This window comes from Podarcis raffonei, chromosome 11, assembly GCF_027172205.1.
Source record: "Podarcis raffonei isolate rPodRaf1 chromosome 11, rPodRaf1.pri, whole genome shotgun sequence".
Lineage (NCBI taxonomy): Eukaryota > Metazoa > Chordata > Lepidosauria > Squamata > Lacertidae > Podarcis > Podarcis raffonei.
The window spans coordinates 44,428,061-44,454,150 of NC_070612.1; the positions used below are offsets into that span (position 1 = coordinate 44,428,061).

At 42.4% G+C, this 26,090-nt stretch overlaps 1 protein-coding gene across 9 annotated transcripts in view; it reads right to left on the reverse strand.

Moving 5' to 3' along the window:
• The window catches only part of SEMA6A (semaphorin 6A), a 183,426-nt gene that overhangs the window by 53,507 nt on the left and 103,829 nt on the right, over positions 1–26,090 (reverse strand). For all 9 annotated transcript variants that reach the window (XM_053408701.1, XM_053408704.1, XM_053408700.1 and 6 more), the window contains exons 4-10: positions 20,371–20,431; positions 17,738–17,800; positions 16,850–16,951; positions 11,206–11,296; positions 5,142–5,261; positions 3,476–3,564; positions 2,310–2,527 (exon numbers count right to left, since the gene is read on the reverse strand). In XM_053408701.1, the coding sequence (XP_053264676.1) occupies positions 2,310–2,527; positions 3,476–3,564; positions 5,142–5,261; positions 11,206–11,296; positions 16,850–16,951; positions 17,738–17,800; positions 20,371–20,431 (744 nt within the window). The remainder of the gene's footprint in view (positions 1–2,309; positions 2,528–3,475; positions 3,565–5,141; positions 5,262–11,205; positions 11,297–16,849; positions 16,952–17,737; positions 17,801–20,370; positions 20,432–26,090) is intronic.

Below are 26,090 nucleotides of genomic sequence, written 5' to 3' on the forward strand. Positions count from 1 at the left end.
GAAAGGAGAAAGGAAAGAGGGGGAGGGGATCAAGCTGATTCCAAGCCAAAGGCCAGGGAGAACAACTGTGTCTTACATAGGGATTTGTTCATTACCCCCCCCAAAAAAATATAGACCGGCCCCCCACAAGGTCTGAGGGACAGTGCACCGGCCCCCTGCTGAAAACGTTTGCTGACCCCTGGTATATGACATTCAGTGGTGCAGCTTGGGGTATCACATTTCAGTAGTGTCCTGTGTGCCCTCCCTGCTTCTTGCACTCCATTCTAACAGTTGTGGTATCCCCTACTATGCCCCCAAAGCTCTGCGTCCAGTGCGACCAAACCCGCCCCGCTCCCCTCAATCTGCCTCTGATGACACTCGCACTGATGCTCATTGCTCTTTCTCATGGCTTCTTTTAAAGAGGATCACTCAACTGCATGTACCCAAGTGCAACATTTCCCACCCTGAAAGTGGCTTATGAGTGATTGCAGTGCAATGCTTTTCTAAAGAAATGTGTGAGTGTGCACGCTATTAAGCTTCCTTGAAAAAAGAGATACAGTAGAACCTCTACTTACAACCGCCTCTACTCACGGACGTTCCAAGTTGCGACCATGGCAAACCCGGAAGTAACCGGCGGGTTTGCCGCTGTTCGCGCCTGCGCAGGAGCGGGCAATCGCCACCCGCGTCTGCGCACAACGGCGCCTCTCCCAGCAACTGTTTCGCCATAAGGATGGGCCTCCAGAACAGATTGTGGTCATGAGTAGAGGTTCCACTGTATTGGTAAAATCCACCAGCATCCGTCTGTCTGTCTGTGGAATGTACACAGTGGATGTACAGGCCAGATTTAACCTCCAGCTGGATGCCTCTCTCTTCCCCCTTATCTACTCAGGATGTTTGAGGGACCCTACTGAATACATTGGGGGGGCACATTGGCTTTGGCGGAGGGAGAGAAAGGGGAAGTCTGTATGTGCAATGTTGCCCTATAGCTTTTAAAATTGATGAGGGGCTCATGTTGCAGAAAAGGTAATGGCAAAGGCCCGGTCATGTAATGCAAGATGCAAGTAGAAAAGAGTGGCGAAAGGACCAGTCAGATCACTGTGTGTGTCGCTGAACACTCATAGTATCATAGAGTTGGAAGGGACCCCGAGGTTCATCTAGTCTGCAGAAGGGCTAAGCTGGTCTACACCTCCAAAAATTGTACTGCGATTCCACCCCATGTTAAAAATGAGCACTTGGAGAATTGACAAGACAATGGGAAAACATGGGAGTGTAAGAAGAAGAGAAGAAGAGTTTGGATTTGATATCCTGCTTTATCACTACCCGAAGGAGTCTCAAAGCGGCTAACATTCTCCTTTCCCTTCCTGACCCACAACAAACACTCTGTGAGGTGAGTGGGGCTGAGAGACTTCAGAGAAGTGTGACTGGCCCAAGGTCACCCAGCAGCTGCATGTGGAGGAGCGGAGACTCAAACCCGGTTCCCCAGATTAAGAGTCCACCGCTTTTAACCACTACACCACACTGGCTCTCAAATAATGGGAATGATATCCTTTGGATTCCCCAAAAACAACTGAGAAAATTATGCCAATTTTATGAAGCCGTCATAAAAATGCAAAAAGATGAGATAGAATTCTCAAACCTGGTTCACATGTAATTTTTTTTTAAAAATGGTTTCCATTATGTGAATGAGTCTCCACAATTTTCAGGCTCACATGCTCCCCACTGGTCATCTTTCCCGGTCCAGGAGGAGGACGCTGAATGCCCTTGATTTGGGTTTTCAGCAAACCACATTCCCCACAACATCAGAGCTCAACAAACTATGGCTTGGTTAAACTCCTGTCAGTTGAACAACCAGGATCAATCCAGAATCTCTGAATCTAGCTTGCTGTCATCATTCATACTTTAATAAATCACAATTCCCAGAGTTTAGACATTACTGGAAACTGCAGTTAGTTAAAAATGAAAAACAGATGCTATCGGTTTCCTCCTGTAACATGTAAAAGAGGGGAAGGGTGGTAGCAGGAGGATCAAAACACATAGAACTTGTTCATCTAGCAGGAAAATACTTTGCCATTGTGTCTGAACCAGGCTTCAGACTTTTCCCAGTGATGAAATTTTGATAGTTAAGTGGTATATAAACAGCTTAAATAATTAAATAGGCAAATACACTGGGAAACTATAGAATAGAGGACTTTTTACAACTTCCTCTACTTTGCATTCACAACCACCCTTCCTAGCTTCCATAGTTCTGGCAGAAGACTCGAAAAGCTTGTGGGATTCAGGAGCAATTCAATTCAAAAACTTGCAAGCAAGAATGATACTAGCTAAATTACCTGTTGTAGGGGGTGGAGAAGGTGGCCAAGACAATATTGCGACCGTTGATATGGATAACATCTGTAACTGCCTGCAGTATGTTGAAATAGAAGTGTGAATCGCCAGGAACAGAGCAGTTCAGCCGTGCCTTCAGAAAGGAAGTCCATTGTTTTTCTAGCACTCGTTGGGATCCACCCATATCATTCTTGCACACACGAGCTACTCTGGGGAAAACTACCTAGAGTTGGGGAAGGTGTGGGGAGGGGGAAGAAAGAAACTGAACTATTTATTCATCAAAAAGACTTTGCTGAAGTTCTGTTTCTACCCACCTCCCTATTATATATATATATATATATATATATATATATATATATATATATACAGACAGAAATGACAACACTTGGCGCTTGGTTTGATCCCATGTTTTCCATAATCTGTGACAAATAGCAAACAGAAGAAAATTCGGCTTTGGAACTCTGTACTATGAAAGATAAGCCGGTGACATTTCATACACAGCCATAAATCCTTCAGGAGAACTGTTCTCAGCTTGTATAAAACTCATTTCTATGCAGACCACTCAGCTTTCTCTTTCGACAAACAAAAGCACATTCTACATCTGCGATCCACGCAGCCTAAACCACTAGCCTCCTCTATCCCAAGCATTTCTTTAAAGTAGGCAAGCGTCATCAGGCCTTTATTTATGTCTGTCTTCTTTTTAACCTTGCGAGCTTTTCAATACATTTATTGTGCTTTTTTATCTATATAAAATATATCTATCTTGTCAATAAGGCTTCCATTGTGCTTTTATGATATAGCAAGGCTGAAATTTCCTTCCCATTTACTTCTGCTGTTCTCGTGAAGATCTTCCAAATGCAGCTGCTTCCTTGCTTTAAAGTCAGGCTTGTAATGATTATTTGGAGCTCTGAATTAAATCAATTTGCCATATGCTTTCCTGCTTAATGGGGAGGAGAAGAAGAAAAGCCCTGTGCCTCTTGTTGCCATCAGAAGCCAGAGTGTTTTATATCCAAGGCAGAGTGCAATGCTGTATTCCAACCAACCTTTGGCAGCAGCAGCAGCAGCAGCAGCAGCATCTCTCAAAACAATGACCTTGCCATTATGATTTATAGCTCTCATTTCAAGGTCATTCCTAACTCAGGCTGGCCTACAATATATTTTTGCCCCTTACCTTCCCCATGCTGTGATACTCCACAGCTATTTCTCGAAAGAAGAAGTAGATATAGTTGCCATAATCCACTGCATGGACAAAGTAAGGCTCTGAAAGACAGACAAAACGTACAAATAAACAAGGAACTATGAGCAAAACACATCAATTTGGTTTTTAACTCCTGTTTAAGCAAGAAGACTATTCCCCTATAGCAGGCACATCCAACTCTCTGGAGACTGTGATCTACTCCCAGTATAATAAAACTGGCAGTGATCTACCCACTGTTATTGCCCAGAGTAGTTGAGCTTCTTTCTTGGCTGCCAATCGCTAAGGATCCTGCAATCGACCAGGAACACTCCACGATCGACCAGTAGATTGTGACTGACCAGTTGGACATGTTAAAGAAGAGGAAGATGTGGGGTCCAAAGCCTTGGAGCAATTTAATAAAACCACAAAGCCAGACCAAACCAATCATGGATAACATTTTCTTTGAAGTGACCGTAAGAAAGGAAACCGGAAAATTGCTGGGAATTTGATAACCAAACTCATATATTTATAAGATACCTTCCTCTCCAGTTCTTATATACATGGAGAACTACTGAAGGTTCTGAAACAATAGTGCCCTTGGCTGATACCTGGGGGTTCAGGGCCCTATGTTGGTCCCCAAGCATTTTCACAGCTCATTTTCTCCTATCCCAAGGTCCCATTGTTCCACTGCCTTGTCCTCTGCCTTGAGGAAAAGAACCTTGAAGGCAGGAAAAATCATGCATAGCAATAAACTGGGGATACAAGTCTTCCATTTGCCATTTGCGTTAATTTACTCTGAATACAAAATTTGGGGAAGCAGCAGTATTTCTTCCACAGAGAATTAACAGCATTGCCTATAGTCACATAGAGAAGTAGTAAAATGCTTGCTAATTATAAAAAATACAATAATTTTCAAAGAAAGATTGGATATAACAGAATCATTTCCACACTGCTCTCTCTCCCTCCTTCCCCCTCCTATTGCATTTCTGTCTACAAGCAAAAGCCCCCTTTTCACTATCTCAGAATGTGTCACCCATTCATAAGGCCATTGGAAAAGAATGAATGGCAACATTCTTAACAATGAGGCTATTTAGAACATACAAATTGCCTAATTCGGCAGCACCCATTCAGCACTTCATGACAATGAAATGGAAGTTCTGTTATTTTATTTTTATTGATGGATCTTAAGACCACAGAACAAATTCTTTACACCTCATAAAGCGTTGATAGTTACTTAGCCCAATTGGAGGGAAGGGCTGATGGCGCCACCACGGCTTCAAAACGCTCCTTACCTGCTCCGAATCTCTATCTTGTCCACAGCATGGTGAAATAGCCAGGCTTTAAAAAAGTAAATTGGATGCAAACTATTCTTGGTGGCTCTATCAATATCTAGCAACTCGGGGTGGGGGGGTGGGGAGAGTGAAATAAATGTACCGGTAAAGAAGGCAATTTAGTGCCCTCTACCTGACAGAAGCCCTTGCTGAAATGAAGTACAACCGACATGTGCTTTGAACATCTTTTATTTGTAACAATCACTAAAGGACTGGACTGCAAAACAGCACAGTAAAATATAAAGCAAAACAACACAGCAAGGTCTGTCAGGAATCTAAGACTGTAATCAAAAGTGCTGCCCTTCCTCTCCCTGCTTCTGTTTACGTACCTTTTAACCATTTTGAATCATGTTTGACTGTCCGCAGAGTTGGGCTGTCTCCAAGGCTCCGGTAAATGACCGCATCTATTGCAAGGAAGTCTGTCACAGTGGCGGAATACAGTTTTCCCTCTTCAGAGGCGGAAATGAAAGAAGAAGGAGAGAGAGAGAGAGAGAGAGAGAGAGAGAGAGAGAGAGAGAGGCAGAGACAGAAAACAACAGAGTGAAAGAAGAGTTCATTTATCTTTGCTCAGGAATATTGAAACAGGTCATCGAAAACAATCCAAAAAGGACCACAAGGGTCATCTAGTTCAACCCCCTGCAATGCAGGAATATTTTGCCCAACGTGGAGCTCAAACCCACAACCCTGAGATTAAGGATCTCATGCTCTACCGACTGAGTCACTGCATAAAAGAATGTGGTATCTGACTGGACCTTTTGTGCAACCAATATGGCATTTTGAAATAATTTTCAGAAGAATACACTTTGACTTTGATATATATCCCCTGACATGAGTGTGTATGTGTTGGGTGTGTGTTCAAACAGATATGCAATCAAACATAAAAAAGGTAAAGGACTCCTGGACGGTTAAATCCAGTCAAAGGTGACTATGGTGTTGTGGCGCTCATCTCGTTTTCAGGCCGAGGGAATTGGCATTTGTCCACAGACAGCTTTCTGGGTCATGTGGCCAGTATGACTAAACTGCTTCTGGCAAAACGGAACACCATGACGGAAACCAGAGTGCACGGAAATGCCGTTTACCTTTCCGCCACTCTGGTACCTATTTATCTACTTGCACTGGCATCCTTTCAAACTAATAGGTTTGAAACATATTCAGACTTTATCAGGAGAAATAAATCATGCACTGCCGCAGTTCTGAAAAGAGGGTGCAGAAACATTTACAGATTTGCTCTGGTTAAAAAATAGTTTAGAAATGAAATGAAGGCTGAAATCCTAGCGTGTAAGGGCCATTGGATGCAGTGGAACTTGCTCCAAAGTAAATGTGCATATGATTACATTGAACAGGACTGAATGAACATGTGGCAATCGTACTGTTTTGGACACAGCCTCTGCAGGAAGAAGTATCAAGATATGTTCTACAACAATGCCACTAAAAAAATTACTGTCTACCAGCAACAATGTTGTATGCAGGTAAGTAATCAAGAATCCAGATTGGAGTAAAAGTTGGATGATTTCAAATACTCAGGATTTTGTGTTTTGTGAATTAATGCAGGTTAGTCTATTATGCAGGGATGCGGGTGGCGCTGTGGTGTAAACCACTGAGCGTAGGGCTTGCCGATCAGAAGGTCAGCGGTTCAAATCCCCGCGACGGAGTTAGCTTTCGTTGTTCGGTCCCTGCTCCTGCCAACCTAGCAGTTCGAAAGCACGTCAAAGTGCAAGTAGATAAATAGGTACCGCTCCGGCGGGAAAGTAAACAGCATTTCCGTGGCTGCTGTGGTTCGCCAGAAGTGGCTTAGTTATGCTGGCCACATGACCTGGAAGCTGTCTGCGGACAAACGCCGGCTCCCTCGGCCTATAGAGCGAGATAAGCGCTGCAACCCCAGAGTCGTCCACAACTGGACCTTTACCTTTACCTTTAGTCTATTATGCAATCTAGTACATTTTTAATAGGGAGTGGGGGACATAGTAGTTCGACACCCTGCTTCTTCTGGAGCTAGGCACCTGCTGGGGAAAAGAACATCCCAAAGGTTTTCCTAGGTGGTTTCCACAATACTACTGCGTATTCTACAGCTAAATTTGAAATGGAATCATTGGGGTTCATGCTAACACAATTTCGGTAATGAGACAATTTAATCTAAAATCTATAAGGCACAAATTTCCAAAATGCCATTCTATAATCAATGGCCCAAATTAACCCCTCTAATAAGCACTCAATTTTTAAACTACTGCAAAAAGAAGAGTTAATTGCATTTCATTGCATGCATAATAAATCATGATTAAACCCACAGACTCTGGTTGAGTCCCCTCCCCTGCCACAGCTGGTAACAAAACATCAGGAAGCTGAATCACACCAGGTTTGTCCTTTTTTTCTCCTTTCTATTTTAGCCCACAAAGTGTGGAACCATACATAATGAATGGTTATTACTACAGTTCATGTGAAATCTTTTGTTTTATCATGGGCTTTCAGAAGGCAGGATGTGAAAAGATGTTCTGCCTCACCCTGACATCGTGTTCTATCAGAACACTATTTCCTATTTTTCAAATACCAAAAGAAAATAAGAAATTGTTCATGTATGCAACATCAGCAACCCGGATTCTACTAGCCCCAAGATGGAAGGAAGACAGGATACCAACAACAGAAGAATGGCAACTGAAACTGATGGACTCTGCTGAAATGGCTAAACTTACAGAAAAGCTCAGAGACTATGATAATGAGAAATTTTTAAAAGAATGGCAAACGTTTATTGTATATGTACAAAAATATTGTAAACAAGTAGAAACGTTGGCAGGCTTTGATTAAATACTTGCAAGTAGTTTAAAATGAGATAAAATCTATGAAAGGAAACCTGAATTGAAATACTAAAGTTTGATGGCATGTAGTTACAATATGAGGATAAGAAAATGAGGCTTAAGTATAATTATGCAGAAAATGTATATATTTATGAACCAGGAAAGGAAAGGAAAGTCCAATGCTGTAAAGAAAAATATTGCATAGGAACCTGGAATGTAAGAACCATGAACCTGGGTAAGTTGGAGGTGGTCAAAAATGAGATGGCAAGAATAAATATTGACATCCTGGGCATCAGTGAACTAAAATGGACGGGAATGGGCGAATTCAGTTCGGATGACCATCACATCTACTACTGTGGGCAAGAAACCCGTAAAAGAAATGGAGTGGCCCTCATAGTCAACAAAAGAGTGGCGAAAGCTGTACTGGGATGCAATCTCAAAAATGATAGAATGATCTCGATACGAATCCAAGGCAGACCTTTTAACATCACAGTAATCCAAGTTTATGCACCAACCACTGGTGCTGAAGAAACTGAAATAGACCAATTCTATGAAGACTTACAAGACCTTATAGAAGTGACACCAAAGAAGGATGTTCTTCTCATTATAGGGGATTGGAATGCTAAAGTAGGGAATCAAGAGATAAAAGGAACAACTGGCAAGTTTGGCCTTGGAGATCAAAACGAAGCAGGGCAAAGGCTAATAGAGTTCTGTCAAGAGAACAAGCTGGTCATCACAAACACGCTTTTCCAACAACACAAGAGACGACTCTACACATGGACATCACCAGATGGGCAGTATCGAAATCAGATTGATTATATTCTCTGCAGCCAAAGATGGAGAAGCTCTATACAGTCAGCAAAAACAAGACCTGGAGCTGACTGTGGCTCAGATCATCAGCTTCTTATAGCAAAATTCAAGCTTAAACTGAAGAAAGTAGGAAAAACCACTGGGCCGGTAAGATACAATCTAAGTCAAATCCCTTATGAATACACAGTGGAAGTGACGAACAGGTTTAAGGATTTAGATTTGGTGGACAGAGTGCCTGAAGAACTATGGATGGAGGCTCGTAACATTGTACAGGAGGCAGCAACGAAAACCATCCCAATGAAAAGGAAATGCAAGAAAGCAAAGTGGCTGTCCAACGAGGCCTTACAAATAGCGGAGGAGAGAAGGCAAGCAAAATGCGAGGGAGATAGTGAAAGATACAGGAAATTGAATGCAGATTTCCAAAGAATAGCAAGGAGAGACAAGAAGGCCTTCTTAAACGAGCAATGCAAACAAATAGAGGAAAACAACAGAATAGGAAGAACCAGAGATCTGTTCAAGAAAATTGGAGATATGAAAGGAACATTTCGTACAAAGATTACCATAATAAAGGACAAAAGTGGTAAGGACCTAACAGAAGCAGAAGACATCAAGAAGAGGTGGCAAGAATACACAGAAGAATTATACCAGAAAGATATGGATGTCTCGTACACCCCAGGTAGTGTGGTTGCTGACCTTGAGCCAGACATCCTGGAAAGTGAAGTCAAATGGGCCTTAGAAAGCATTGCAAATAACAAGGCCAGCGGAAGTGATGGTATTCCAGCTGAACTATTTAAAATTTTAAAAGATGATGCTGTTAAGGTGCTACACTCAATATGCCAGCAAATTTGGAAAACTCAGCAGTGGCCAGAAGATTGGAGAAGATCAGTCTACATCCCAATCCCAAAGAAGGGCAGTGCCAAAGAATGCTCCAACTACCGCACAATTGCACTCATTTCACACGCTAGCAAGGTTATGCTTAAAATTCTACAAGGAAGGCTCAAACAGTATGTGGATCGAGAACTCCCAGAAGTGCAAGCTGGATTTAGAAGAGGCAGAGGAACCAGAGACCAAATTGCAAACATGCGCTGGATTATGGAGAAAGCTAGAGAGTTCCAGAAAGACATCTACTTCTGCTTCATCGACTATGCAAAAGCCTTTGACTGTGTCGACCACAGCAAAATATGGCAAGTTCTTAAAGAAATGGGAGTGCCTGATCACCTCATCTGTCTCCTGAGAAATCTCTATGTGGGACAAGAAGCTACAGTTAGAACTGGATATGGAACAACTGATTGGTTCAAAATTGGGAAAGGCGTACGACAAGGCTGTATTTTGTCTCCCTGCTTATTTAATTTATACGCAGAATACATCATGCGAAAGGCTGGGCTGGATGAATCCCAAACTGGAATTAAGATTGCCGGAAGAAATATCAACAACCTCAGATATGCAGATGACACAACCTTGATGGCAGAAAGTGAGGAGGAATTAAAGAACCTTTTAATGAGGGTGAAAGAGGAGAGCGCAAAATATGGTCTGAGGCTCAACATCAAAAAAACGAAGATCATGGCCACTGGTCCCATCACCTCCTGGCAAATAGAAGGGGAAGAAATGGAGGCAGTGAGAGATTTTACTTTCTTGGACTCCATGATCACTGCAGATGGTGACAGCAGCCACGAAATTAAAAGACGCCTGCTTCTTGGGAGAAGGGCAATGACAGGCCTAGACAGCATCTTGAGAAGTAGAGACGTCACCTTGCCAACAAAGGTCCGTATAGTTAAAGCCATGGTTTTCCCAGTAGTGATGTATGGAAGTGAGAGCTGGACCATAAAGAAGGCTGATCGCCGAAGAATTGATGCTTTTGAATTATGGTGCTGGAGAAGACTCTTGAGAGTCCCATGGACTGCAAGAAGATCAAACGCATCCATTCTTAATGAAATCAGCCCTGAGTGCTCACTGGAAGGACAGATCGTGAAGCTGAGGCTCCAGTACTTTGGCCACCTCATGAGAAGAGAAGACTCCCTGGAGAAGACACTGATGCTGGGAAAGATGGAGGGCACAAGGAGAAGGGGGCGACAGAGGATGAGATGGTTGGATAGTGTTCTCGAAGCCACAAACATGAGTCTGACCAAACTGCGGGAGGTAGTGGAGGACAGAGGTGCCTGGCGTGCTCTGGTCCATGGGGTCACGTAGAGTCGGACACGACTAAACGACTAAACAACAACAACAACAAATGAACCAGGAAAGTAAACGGAGGGAAGTCAGGAGGTTAAAAAGAACCACCAAAAAAAGTGAATGTTATATGATTACTTTTACTTTTTAAAAATTCTTTTTTTACTTGTATCAATTTCTTATCTTTTCTTGTTGATGCAAAATGTTGAAGCTGAAATCATAAAATCAATAAAAATTTATTTACATAAAAAAGAATTTCCTTTTATATATACAAGTGCAGATAATGCCTTGCAAAACAGAGAGGTCTGAATAGGTCACCATCCATTCATTAGTCCCAAGCTACGTGATGCGTCGGAAGCTAATTATTTCCTCCTGACCTCTACTATAGGTTATTGTTCATAAACTCACCACCTTGGTATCTGAAGAAGTGTGCATGCACACGAAAGCTCATACCAATAACTTAGTTGGTCTCTAAGGTGCTACTGGAATTTTTTTATTTTGTTTCAACTATGGCAGACCAACATGGCTACCTACCTGTAACTACACCTTGTGGATGTACATCATAACTGTACTAAAGTAAGCACAACACTGTAATATAATGCGTTATTTTTTTCTGTTGCTTTATTACCTGCAAACAACGCAACGTTGGCATGCTTTGCATCATAAGGACACCTGGCCATTCCACTGAACTCATCTCCCAGAAACTCCAAAGTATCCATCTGAAAAACAAAATAGCAGAATCCCTTTAGAAGCAAATAAACCAGACTAAATGAACACTCGTGGAGTTCCTTTCCGAGTTCCTTTTCTTCCTTTATCTGCAGACATTTTTACTGTGTTTTAAGAACACAGCTAAATTATGGTATTAACCTACTTTTTCACAGTTTGCAATCATGTGGAGCACGGCTTGCCATTTATTTATTTTTTTACTGCAAAAGAGCCTCTTTTCCTCATACTATTTATAACCAGAATCATGCTTTTCTTTTCTTTTTTTGCAATTTCCCTTTCGGAAAGGCATTTGATATTTTGGTTGGAGTCGGTGTCATGCATAAATCCTCTTTCTGCCTGTCAAGAATTAATCTGCGAAGTACTTGCAAATCTCAGCCTTAAGTGTAACCCTTGGGAAACTAATTCTCCATAGGGTAGCCGTAATTATACAAATAACCAGCTCAACACAAAGCAGAAGTTCAGCAGGTTTATAGCAGAAGCTACAGGGAAAAGTACAGAGCCTATGGGCCTAAGATTCATGTATCTCAGGATTACTCAGCAGTGACTTTTGTTTTATGTGGGTTCTTGGATCTACCTAGCAAATTCAATTTACTTCAAGCATAAGATACAGAGTTTGAAACGCTAGTGTGGATAATCAGCCATCTAAGCACCACCAGTCGCATCCAATCAATTTCCAGTCCCGTGTATTGAGAGGCCTATTTCAAAGCAATGGGTGATTTGTCATCATTTGTTTCCTGTCTCGTATCTCCTCCTCTCTAGACCTTCTGAAGGGAATCGCCTGTGTTTATCCTAGGATGGAAAAGCGTTTAAAATAATTGTAAAAAGGAAAGGAGTTCTGCTTGGAGTACAATGTTCTGGGCCCATCTGCACTTTCGCTTCCAATGCCCAAGGGACGACAGTAGCATCAGGCCAGCGCACGTCAAGTGCTCTAACACTGCTGAGCCCAGGTGCTCCAATGACCTTCTGAAGGCCCCTGAGATGTTATTGAGTGCAGGCTTTCTGACAGCACTGCAACAGGTGTGGAAACCAAACTGGGCCCATATATCATTGGGAATGAAACATCTGTAGAAACAATAAAAGAAGGCCATTTATATTCCCCACATGATTCCACAATATCTATATCTGTATTTGCGCAAGAAATATGGCTTCCCAGCTGGAGGACTCCTTGAGGTTTGTCTATCACATTTATTACAGTGAGGAATAAAGCACAGTTTCCCAAACTATATCGTTGCATGACTCCCCAAATTCAAGAAAAATAACTGCCTTTCTACATGTAAGACAGAGAATTAAACTTCTAGCCTTCTACTCTGTTCTTTGGTTTGCTGGAAGGAAGGGAATGAACATCTATGGAACCATGAAGTGCTTGAGAGTGTCAGAGCAATCAGGGTCTTGGGGGAATGTAGAGTTGCCACAATGATAAACTACAGACAATCAGCAATATGGCAAGATGTGTATTGGTTTTGGAAATTGGAATTATAATTCCTACCCCAAGATACATTTATAAGAGGATGCAAGGGAGAAGCTGGAGTGTCTCCTCTGAATTCTCTACACCTCCCTTTGATTCACACTGAGAGAACCCAAGGACTGAATTAACATCAACTTGATGTGGTACTTGAAACCAAAGAATATTAGCTATATGTTGGGTATGGTAAATATGGAGTCAGCAAAGATGACGCACAGTGAGATGTATGTTGTGGCAGAGTAGTCAGTATGAACTGCTGTATGCCATTTATCCAGACGAAAAAACCATCTTCCCAACAAGACCATTTTCAACCATCTCTTACAAGGTATGCATATTGCAGAAGACAAGGACTAGGTAATTTGAACTCCATATGCCCATAAGAATCACAGTCTCTTAGAATGCAAAGAATCATACCTACTTAAGAGTTCTATCTTCCTGCTTGATAAGGGTATAACCATTTCTCTTTTAACGGATTGAAGAACTGGGCCAAAACCAACCTTACATCAGGGACAAATGTAAGGTTCTGCGTTTTGGCAAGAATAAGCAGCTGCACAAATATAAGATGGGGGACACCTGTCTTGCCAGTAGTATGTGTGAAAAGGATCTAGGGGTCTTAATAGCTCATAAGCTTAACATGAGTAAACAGTGTGACACAGTGGTGAAAAAGCTAATGCTATTCTAGGCTGCATCAACAGAAGAAGTGGGTCCTTATCAAAGAAACTCATAGCACCACACTATACTGCCTTGGTCATACCACACCTGGGATATTGTGTCCAGTGCTGGGCACCACAGTTTAAGGAGGATAATGACAAGCTGGAATGTGTGTAGAGGAAGGCAACCATAATGACAAAGGGTTTGGCAACCAAGCCTGATGAGGAAGGGTTGAGGGAGTTGGTAAATAGGAAACTGAGAGGACATATGATAGCCATCTTCAACGACCACATGGAAGATAGAGCAAGCTTGTTTTCTCCTGCTCTGGAGGCTAGGACCCAAACCAATGGCTTCAAAGTACAAGAACGGAGATTCCAACTAAACATCAGGAATAACTTTCTGAGAGTCAGAGCTGTTGGGACAGTGGGATGGACTCCCTTGGAAGGGGGTGAACTCTACTTCTCTGGAAGTTTTTTAGCAAGGCTGGATGGCCATCTGTCATGGATGCTTTAGTTAGGATTCCTGCATTGCAGTGGGTTGGACTAGATGACCCCAGGGATCCCTTCCACCTCTACAATTCTATGATTAAATTATTTAAGACAGATCACATCTAGAGTTCCTCTAGTGGGGAGATGGATGCAGTATCGAGTGCGTCAATGTTGCACTTTTAAAATCATTTCCAAAGTATTGTGAATATACAATTTTAATGAACAGATTAACTGATTTAAAATGTTTTTAATTGACTGAAGTTATTTAACTGGGCTGTAGCCTCACTTTTGCTCGCTAGATACCCGCCCCCCCCCACAATGTAGTATTTTCATTCGCTCCTCCATAAACCCCATGCATGCGGATTTGAACTATAGCAGTAATTGAGGATTTTATGAGGCACAGCTTAGATTTGTCAGCACACAAAGCTGGTGAAAGCTTTCACCGTTGCTAAGTTAACATGTCTGAAGCAAGCAGATGACATCCAAGATCCTACTATAAATCCTAGAGCTCTGGTTGCTACTATAGTTGTTCTTCTCTTCCATTTATAACAACCTAGCTATAGCAGCAAGAGTGTCAAGAGCTCCTGCTCAAAGCGCCAGCCAGCCATTCTTTCTTTCAAAATAATCTGTTCTATCCTCCTCACCCCTCCAGTTTTTTGTCCTATCCTCTGGTCATTCAACATTCTGTGATATCTGAGAAGCCCAGTCCTCACTGAGTTGTTCTAGGGTTTTTCGTTGCCTTCAGTTTTTTTCTCTACAAACTTTTTCTATATCTGCAGATCTTGGGTTTTTGCAGAATGTGCCTTCATTCTTCTTTCTCAGTAGTCCTATAATCATGCTGGCGCTCACCAGCCGAGTTGGCTATTAGTATATATGAGAAAACCTTCTCTGCTCTCAGGAGAGGAGCTGGAGAGGGGCCTTGCAAATAAAGAGAAATTATAAGCACAATGTGCTTTTCACTGTGCCTCAGTTTCTAACAGCCAGATCTAAAGCGGCAAAAAAACATTTGCAATGACTGCAAAGAGTGTTCCTTCCAGGACTGAACACCTAGGACCAAAATGATGAGTAATTGCAAAAGATACGAATTGAATTTCTGCGCACCAAGAGTCACTGCTGTGCTCAGGTAAGAAGGGAAATGAACTTTGGTGCCAAAACTTGCTTTCTTCTGAGAAGATCTGAGTAGCTGAACAGCAGCAGCTGATCAGTGCTGACCACTTCACTCTTCAAGTGAGCCAGTTTCCTGCTGTACCAACCTCTTTGCTGCCTATATTCACAACGGCGGGGCTGGGTATAACACCACAGCCAGGCTCCTACTTCCATATGCTTGAGATGGCTACAAATCCTTAGCTTCAGGCATCTCCTTTCAGGTCTGTCAGAGTTGAACATTTTAATTAACAACCACCGAGGGAATAACTTGACTGTACCAAGCGGTAAGATAGTCTTCCAAGTGAGTACAAAGTATTATCGGGCTTACGCAGCAATAAATACTGATTCAAGAGGATTGCGAAAGATACCTAAATTGCTTCAGGCGCACCTTAATTTCAGACAGGGATTAAACCTACATTCTGCAATCCAAAACTCTGTAGGGTTCCGATACACACATGGAGCTCCACGTGAGCGAAGGCTTTCCCATTCAATCTCAGGGAAGCAGCTGTGTGAGCAATGGATCTGTGTATGTCTAAAAGCACAATAGCAAGTGGAAACCCAACTTCAGGATGAGGGAGGTCAAACTAGAGCAGATAAACGCAATCATCTCACAAGGCAGTCTTCTGTTGCTTTACCAAGCCTGCATCTCACCCTCCCTGGTGGGCGCCATTGCAGGCTGGCATTTCTCCATGTGCCGGGATCCAATATGGGAAGCACCAGTGGCTGTTTCCCAGGCAGCATAGGAAGCCTCTGGGCTGCTTGGGTATTTGGTCCCGCCCGCCTGTCTAATCAGCGAATCGCGAGTGGGCATGGGCCACCAGGAGGCGGGCTTATATTACATAGGCACATGACTTGCTCTACAGCCACCATTTGTTGGATCTTCTTCCACCCTCCCACAGCGGTACCTCCGGTTACAGATGCTTCAGGTTACAGACTGCTAACCCAGAAATAGTATATCGGGTTAAGAACTTTGCTTCAGGATGAGAACAGAAATCGTGCTCCGGCGGCAGCAGGAGGCCCCATTAGCTAAAGTGGTACCTCAGGTTAAGAACAGTTTCAGGTTAAGAACGGACCTCTGGAACAAATTAAGTTCTTAACCCGAGGTACCACTGTACTGCTGTTGCGTGTTGTTCTCTCCAATCTTGCTATGCCATAGTCAATCGCCGTATTTGGGGCCAGGCTGGAATTTCCCCAGTTGGCAAATTGGCTCCTGTGCTCTGCTTTTCGCCATCCTCATAGCAATTGTCACAACTTTGGCGGTTCAGGAATCGGACAGGCGTAGCCTTGATTGGAGAAGAGGTTACAGCCTCTGCCTGGCTCCTCTGAAGTGGGGTATCCTGTTAAAGGGATCCAGGGGAGATGCTTCTGTCCAGTCGCCCAGGTGAGGGCGCAGGGCCACAGCACAGGTACAATCTAGTAGTGGTGGGGACATTACCCCTTGATGTAGGTCAAGGATTCCTTCATTTTTGGTTGACCCCAAAACTCAAGTTCTTCTAGCAGGCTGGCCGGCCAGCCGGCCAGGGTGAGATCTACCCAGTGCCTATGCCAAACTTCTTACGTCCATTGTCAATAAAGTTGTGGCCTGATTTCACCCAAATATTGGTTGTCATGTCTTTTATTCTTGGTATTGGGGAAGACCAAAGACTAGGAGGGATGCCTTGCCACACACACACAAAAAATGCTGAATGCATTTTAGTCAAATGTAGTTCTGCTGATACCAATAGATTTCAAGCCATTATAATAATTTATGGTAAAATCTTTCCAGTCATTAATGCATTCTTTAAAAATGCAATGCATACCTTATAATTTCTGCAGGAGGGACTGAAGGCATTTGTCCCACAAATAAATAATGTATCATCATCTCTTTTTAGTAGAACCTTAATAAAATTATGACATTCATCCTGCAAAAAATAAGAAGAGAACAAATATTATTTCAGCAAACACATTGCAAATATTCTTCTTAACACTTTCAGGTTTCCTTGCAAAATGGTTACAACAGTTAAATAAAAATATCTGTTTGACCAGTACAAACTGGCTTAACCAAACAAATTGGCTGTTAGGACCTGAGGCCATCATATTGCTCCTCTTTGCTGATGTTCATTAGATGGAGTGAATCTTAATGCTAGTCTTTGAATCAAGAATAGGACCTCAGTACTTCACTTTCCTACACTATGGTAAATGACACTGCTAGTAAGTACCAGCTTAGTAAAGAGAGCTCAGGGTGTAATGGAAAAAATGGAGCCGACTATATTTCATTTAGGTTTATCCACAGTTAATCATATCTTGCATTACTATAACATTTGTCTAAGATCATTTCTGCCTTCCTATACCCAGAAAAAGGCCACATATATTAGACACACTATTATGCCAGCAACCAATGGAAAGTGGATAGTTGTGCTTAGCTCCTCAATATAGCATTGAATGATGTCAGTACACCTTGCTGAATCCCAATCCCGGTGCTCCTAAGCATTTTACGATGTTGCTGTGTCTGTCATAATGTTTAATCACATTAGAAGCAAACTATTTTTGCAAATTAAAGTCTTCAATAAGCTGATGGGCGGGCTGTGTGTGTGTGTGGAAGCAATTACTAGCTGAATGGCATGATCCACATCACAGAGAGTGGTCTGAGATAACAGTCAAGAAACTAAACAAAACTGGCAGCTGCCAGAGAAATGAAAATTACCTACCTTATGTTTTCCCTTCATTCTGCATGTGTCTACATCGAGCTGCCTGGATTTCCACGTCAATTTCTGCAAGGATCAAGGAAGAAATCAATTAAGAGCCCAGAGGTTGTTGTGTTTGATTTCAAAAGTAAGAGTTCCCTAAGGAAAACTACTTCTCAATCTAAGCTTATTGAAAGCTTTCTGCACTTTGACTATGGTTAATTTACCATAACAATGGAACACCACAGATGCAGAACACTTGCAAAGCTTTGAATGGTACCTGCAAACTGAAAACACCTCACTGAAAACAAGCAAATTTGGTGAGAGGAAAACATTAACAAATGGTTACATATTCTTGTTTTCCTTATTAATATAGACTATTTACATATATAAGTATTTGTATGTGTATGTGTGAAAATCTGTGTTTTATTTGCAATAAATGTGTGTACATCTATAAAAAAATCTGTTTTATCTGCAATAAAATAAAATTAGTTACACATTTGACGGTTGCCTTGTCTTCTAATTTTGAACTTTTTAGTCACAGTAACATTTGCAATGCTTACATAAATTAGGGTTGCCATGTTTTAAAAAGTGAAAATCCGGACATTTTAACCGATTTTAGATAATTCTGCCCGAACGCCATTTCCAAAGGGCAAATCCCAGGAAATTCTAAACATATGGCAGTCCTAAAATAAACATATCCAGACTTTCATCAATGATCATTGGGTGGGTTACATAAAAGATATTGCTATATAAAACAGCAGATGAACTTACAACTTTGATTAAAATGTCAATTAAAATCAAACCAGCAGCAATAAACAGGAGGGGCAGCCATCACTTATCTCAGTCCATCTTCTACAAATGCCTAAGCTATGACTCTACCACGTTTTAAACCAAAGATGGACTCTGGCATGCTACCTGAACCCACGACAGAGAAACAATGAGATCTGATTCAAGCAACCTGTCTTACTCAAAACTGGCACACAAACTGGAAGGGTTCTCTCTCTCAGTGGAAGAGTCCATGCTTTGCGGGTGGAAGATCCCACATTGCCACGTAGGGCTGGGACAGACTTCTGTTTTAAAACTCTAAATAGCTGCTAAATAGTGAGTACAAACAATACTCAGCTGGATTGATCAATGGTGTGCATTGGTATAAGATAGCTTCCTATGTTCCTGTCTTCAGAAGCTTTTACTTGCAAAAACCATTCTCTTTGAACTCTCCTCTGGCTGAAAACAAATGTCAAACTCGCTTATTTGTTGCTCTATAAACTAGATTTTGGCTAATAAGCAGACCCGTTTTAAATTACTTGCACTCAAAGAGGAGGGAAATGTTGATAACTGGAGCCACTGAAAGATATACTGTCTGGGTACCTTAAATCACATAATGCATGTCTTAAAATACCAACAGTTATGCAAATATTGCGGACAATATTTCCACCTAACATATAGCTCTGTTACTCAGTTGTGAAGTATCTTTATCAAGTAAAACGTGTTTTTTTCACTGATGTTGCATCACCATTTTCCCAACTGCTTCTCAGGTCTGTTAGTTTAGCCTGTAATTTTAGCTCCACTCTTGAACATGATGTTAGTCATCATTCCCAGGGTGCCAGATGCACACAAAGAAGTGAGACAAGCCTTTTTCTCCCAACTCTGATACCTACGTACAGCTCTTTCTTATCACACGTCACTTATGGCCTACTTAACGAGGAACAGGAAAAACACTTCCATTTCCTTCTTAAGGAAGGATGTCCTTCCTTAGATGTCCTTATAACCCAATTAGAAAAAAACAACAACCTATGTTTTGCTTAGCATATATCTGCTTGATTATATACATTATAAAATGAAGTAATAATAATAAATAAATAAACTTTACAAAAAATCTGCTTGATTGCAGATCCTCCAAGTGCCTGTTTTACAGGGGCAGTCCCGGATTTACAGATGTGATCCTGGTTTCTGATTTGATCCCAGAATGTTATAACCTTCCTCAGAACATCCCTATTTTTATTGGGGAAATGTTGAAAGGTATGGTAGGACTTCCCTATTTTCATCAGAGAAATGCTGGAGGTTATGGAATTATACGACCCACCAAGCCAAGGAGATAAGTAACTATACAACCTTTAGAAGACCTCTGAAGGCAGTATAGGGAAGATTGGTTTTTTTTTTAAAAAAAAGTTTAATATTTTATTATGTTTTTATATATGTTGGAAGCCTCCCAGAGTGACTGGGACAACCCAGTCAGATGGGCAGAGTATAAAATAATAAAGTAATCATCAAATAGGACGTCCCTATTTTCATTGGATAAATGTTGGAGAGTATAAATTCATTAAATAGGTAAGCAGAGTTTGCTTATTAAAAGGGTCTTATAGCCAATTACTATGGTATTAGCTGTTCAACAAAGCTTCAGGATCCAAGTAAGACATTTGATGGACATTACAATGCAGATTACTTATCATCTCAGCTAAGCCACTTATCAGAAGTTCACTGGGGACATGGCAGATCTTCCAGCTTTCCTCTATGTGATTAATATGCACCATCCACCTTGATCAGTGCAATTTTAAGAGCAATGTTGGAAAGAAGCGGAGCTAAGTTTCCTTTTCTAATTTATCCCCCAGTTTCTTCCTGTGTCCTTGGTGGGAGAACAACAGAATGCTACTTACTTTGCTAAAATAAATTTCTTCTGTATGTGATGCATCCATATCAACAGTATAAATATGGTCCCTGTAAACAAAGGGGAAAGAATGAATGCCAAAATAAACTCAGACATTGTCACAAAAAGAGTCCTTTGCAATCAGATAAATCATTGCCCGTATTTGGGGGTGGGGGGGACAGGACCCTGGGGACAACTCCAAAGAAAGCTAGGAGATACACCTTCCGATTTATATGTTTTATGAAGGAAAGGAAAGGAAACTTAAAGGTCATCAACTCAACATGAACAGCTGTTTCACTTATATATTTTGCAAATTGGAATGGCGAGGGCTTCTGACTCCCACAATCACAACAAGGAAGCTGCTGAAAAAAGGGACATTTATATGAAAACAAGGAGCTGACTATCATGTGAAATGACTGGGAGTTTACTTCTAATACTGGAAACAGGGTGTTCAGATGAATCTTATTCTGTAATTCTAAGTATAGGTCTGTTCCTCCTGGCTAGCCTCGTAAGCCCATTTTTGCACGCTTCTCCAGCTGGTGGACCTTGGGGGGTTCTAGTGAAAAACAAACTCAACAAAGACCTGAGATCCCCATATCCCTATGCAGAGCATAACAGGAGCCTGTAAACTTGTGGGCCTCAGATTCGCAAGTGATGGCTATGATTATTCTAATAGATACACAGCCCATGAGGATCTACAATTTTGTGAAAAATAACCCTTGTGTATGAAGGGCTTGAAGGGACACGGGTGGCGCTGCGGGTTAAACCACAGAGCCTAGGGCTTGCCGATCAGAAGGTCAGCAGCTCGAATCCCCGCGACGGGGTGAGCTCCCGTTGCTCGGTCCCTGCTCCTGCCATCCTAGCAGTTTGAAAGCACGTCAAAGTGCAAGTAGATAAATAGGTACCGCTCCGGCGGGAAGGTAAACGGCATTTCCGTGCGCTATTCTGGTTCGCCAGAAGCGGCTTAGTCATGCTGGCCACATGACCCGGAAGCTGTACGCCGGCTCCCTTGGCCAATAAAGCGAGATGAGCGCCGCAACTCCAGAGTCAGCCATGACTGGACCTAACAGTCAGGGGTCCCTTTACCTTTACTATGAAGGGCTTTGGACAGAATACCATGTCCAGTGCTATTTATCTAGAATAAGAGGTGTTGGAACTCACCATAAACGCCTCCCTTGTTCTCTTAGAATGACAATGGTGGCTACCTGAGAGGAGCCAAAACCGAGTTCTGGCTGAAAAAAAAGCCAACCATGTCCCATATCCCCAAATAAGTTTTGTTCAGGTGTGTTCTTTTATATCTCCTTGTTTTGCTGATTGAACATCTTTTGTCAGGTTCTCAGGATACCATATGGAGTACCACAGTTAACCATTTAAGATTTTAAGGCGGCTAGGCTTTCTTCATTGTTTTAAGGCTATTTCCCCAACCACAGCCAAGATGTTTTGACAGAAAGTATGAAGGGAAACGGTTTGACAATAACCACACAGTTCCCCAAAGCCCTGTTAATTTCGCTGCACTTGATGACCAAATTGAGTTTCAGCATTTACCCTCTGGCAGAGAGAGGACAACATTGCTTTACCTAAGTTGCTTGTGTTCATTCTTGTTTTGCTGAGAACTAGGTTCTTTAAAAAAAAAAATCTGCCAGTTTCTCCTTGGAAACACAGAATAGGGCCAAGAAGTGCAAGTGAGATATTTCTACACATTCCCCTTCTGTGCTCAACCGACTACAAGGGCATTTTCAACTTGGAGATAGGAAAGCAAAACACTCAGTCTAATCAAACCTTGAAGCATCTGCTCTGAATTGGGAGCAAAGAATAGGGCAGTTGGAGACATTTTTTTTTAAAAAAAATAGCCATAATTTCATTTCTCCTTCTACCCCTTTAACATAACCTTCTCTCTATTTCCCAACCCCCTTCTCCGCTACAGGAAGTATTGCTGTTGAAATTAAATGATCTTCTGCTTTTAAAGGACCCGTGGAAACCTGCTGAGAGTAGTATACGCACACAGAACTTCCATTTTTGAAATCTCTGCTGTCAAGATTTGCTTAGTTTTAACAGACTGAGAGGGAAACAAGGTTACCCTCTAACTAAAGCAGACACAGAACCCTCGTTGCTGCAAAGAATAATAAGCAACATTCTTCCCACGTGGGAGAATAGGGGCAGTATTGTTAACAGAACCAGGCTTTCATGATTTTGCTGCCTGCCACTGCACCAGAGGCAGTTTGCTTTGCAAGATGCCAAACCGTGGAAGGAGAGTTTGTGTATGTGTTTCTTTTCAGACATTCCATCTTCAGTAGAACATGCCATTTATTTATAAGGTAGCTTTAATCCGCCGGCTTGTTATTTGCTTGACTTCATTGGGGGAGCTGCAATCGGAGGTCAATACCAGAGCAAAATTGCCTATTTGTTTGATTTCAGCTTCATGGGTGACACAGCAGCGTGGCTTTTCCCTCCTCGCCCAATAGATTTTTCACAATTGTGCTGCTATGCGAAAGCAGACCGAAAATAAATTAAAAATAAATAAATCTGAATTGTAAATGAACAAGCGATTATTATGCACTGGCAAGGTTTCAGAAATGTTCCACTTGCCCTCTTTTAGCACAGCTCTGTATATGTTAATTGCCAGCAAAAATGAAAGCAGAAAGATTTCAAAACAGGCTTGGGTTGCTAAGCTCTATTCTAACTCTGGCTCCTTCTAATGACTTAGTGACTGGTTTGCCAATCAACCCTTGGAAAAAGCAGAGGCCAACTCCTGGAGCAATCTGAATGTACAAAAGCAGATTTCCAGATAACTCGAAACCATTTCCATATGTGTTATTTAAACCACAGCTGCTCACACAATGGCAAATATTGAAAGAACTGTCAAGTACTAGTTAGGCTTTGCTAAACCGCTAACAATAAGTGACTTTGCTGTTCTATTTTCCCTGCTGCCGCCTAGCGCCTCCCCCCTTCCCCAAACTCCTACTTGGAGGATTTGTATAGCTCTTGCTAATTAAGTTATTCTTTACACAAATAGACAATCCTAGCACTTCCGTTTCCCCCCACCTCCAGGCAGCAGCACTGCAGATGGTTACCATGGCACAACTGGGTAAGGGGAAGAAAGTTAAATATCACTGGTGCCAACTGACCCTCGGCCACCAACTGCAGCCTTTATGTGTGGCATAATTGCAAAGGGTTCATTCAGGTGTGTGCAAAAAAAATAAAAAAATCTTCAAATATCTGTGAGGGATGACCCAAAAGTGTAACGGGAGAGGGTCAAGTGCCATATGCGATCATGTATTTAATCTAACACCTTTGTTTTTATCCCCCGCTTCTCTACCTCTCTTTTTATTATAATGTGTTTTTCAAGCATACTGTATTTTTGTGCTTGATGCTTTATTATGTTTTTAACGTGTGTTGGAAGCCGTCCAGGGTGGCTGGGGCGACTTTTAGCCTTGCGTGGTGTGCAAGTAGAAAGAGGGCAGGATCCAAATATTTGGGTTGCATCCAACGCTGTTATTCCGCTTGTGAAACAAGACTTCTGTTGATGCAATGTAACTTCACCCCCCTCTTCCCTGAACCAATCTTCCTAGAGGCTTTGGAGATTCAGGGGCAGGGCTGGCCCAAGACATTTTGGCATCTGAGGCGAACCACAAAATGGTGCCTCCCACTGGTCAGAGAAGAAGGAGCGAATGAAGAGTTAAACCAGGAATGGCAGGAAGGGGGTGGTGGGGGTAGTGATCAAATCAACCTTCCCAGACAGTTGAACTGGAAATCAAAGGCCATCGTGGGGTGGGTGGGTGTGACCTGAATCACACCAGGTGGACGCAAAGCCTGAGGAGACCCCAGAGGGCAGCCTCCATCATTTCCTCCATAAGGGTGGGAGAAGACCAGCAGTGTCTCCTATTCTCAAGGGGGCTGCTATGAAGATAGCATTGGGGGAGGGCTGCTGAGGAGCACCGTGGCAGCAGAAGCACCTGATGTGTTCCTTGGAAGACAGATCTTGCCACCTGAGGCAGTTGCCTCACATTGCCTCATGGTTAGGCCAGTCCTGTTTGAGGAGGTAGATGAGAGGAAGGGGAAGCCACACTGTCTGAGCGGACCTCTACACTTGCAAAGATGGATACAACCCTTTGATTTAACACACCCACCCCAAGTCATAGGAGGAGAGGGAGCAGTAAAGAAACCACTCCTTTTGTACAGGTATGAAAAGAAATGTTGTCAAATGATTCAGACTTCGCTTGTCCCTCCTCATCCGGCTCTCTTCAACGGCTGCCTCACATCACCATGCCAATCAAACATCCTTGCTTGGTGAATTAAGAGATACAAAGCATACAGAATATATAGAGACTGCTGCTTAGCCCTCGAGAGTTCAGCTCTTAATAGCTGTATATAAGGCTAACCATCCAAAGCCTTTTGCAGCTGACAATTTGATGACGTCAAGTGCTCCAAGGAATCACTGGCTCTTTAAAAGAGCCCATGTGGGAACTATTAGTACTTGTTACCAGCTCAGAGAAAGACACACTAACTGAAATTTCTATGAGCTAGTAGTGGGTGTAAGAGCCTCTCCAGATTTTATTCTTAGCTCTTTAATGGTGCTAGTCCCAGTCCTGCAACAGCAGCACAATGTCCCTTCCACGTATGGGGAGGTAGCTTTGCTGTGAAGGTATAAAACCTTTGTTTTGCATGAAACAGCAAGGCATGGATTTGGAGGAAACTGGAGCCTCAGCTACCGCTTGACATGTTTTTAAGTGTTATCATCATTTAGTAGGAGAGTTATCTGCTTTCCATGAAGACCCAAGTTTTTTTACCTGCCTGCCTGTCCAAAGCTGACTTTGAGGATGGAGGGCAGGGGAGAGGAGCTGGGGCCACCAGCTGCCTATTGCAATGGGTGGGGAGCCTGGGCCCAGTGGCGTGGTGCATGTTGGGAGCCCACACAAACCTGGAAACAGCTCTAAGTGGCTGTTAAGTGATGCATGTAAAGATCTGGGATGCAATACACTCCCCACTGATTTATTAATTCCCACTGATTACAGTGGTGTGGATTGTGCCTCGGCCCCTACTTTGTTCAGGGTCCTTCCTATAATCAAATGGAGTTCATAATCGCCCAAGTAAAACCTCCATTTGTATGGGGAAGGGCTGAGGTTCAATGACAATGAGCATCTGTGTCACATACAGAAGAGGCTCAAAGCTCAATCCCCAGTATCTTCAGATAGGTCTGGAAGAGACTCCATCTGAAATCCTGAAGAATGACTGACAGTCTGTGTGGACAACGCAAACTTGGGTGATCTAATGGTTTGACTTGGTGTATGGCAGGTTCCTGTGTTCCTATCCCAGCAAGCCCTTCTTCTTTTGGCAACAATGAACATGGCATACTTGTGATTTAAACAACAACACCAACCAACCAACCAACCAACCAACCAACCAACCACTAATGCTTTTATCTGAAATCCAAGAATTAGCTCCCAAGTAAACACGGAGTACTTCTGAGATGCCACAACAAATGTTAGTCATTTGTTTTTATTGTTTTTAGGTAATTGGGTACAAATGTATACTTAACATCGCTATATTTAGACAACTGGGGGGAAAACAACACTGTGGAGAGGAACATCTGATATTGTAGCTCAGGGATCTATGCCAAGAAGAAACTCAATTAATGCATTCACAAAGCTGCTTGATAAACACCTCTGACTGGATTCATATTTGCCACTGTGCTTGGGGTTATACCACAACTGCCAAAGGAGATGCAGAGCT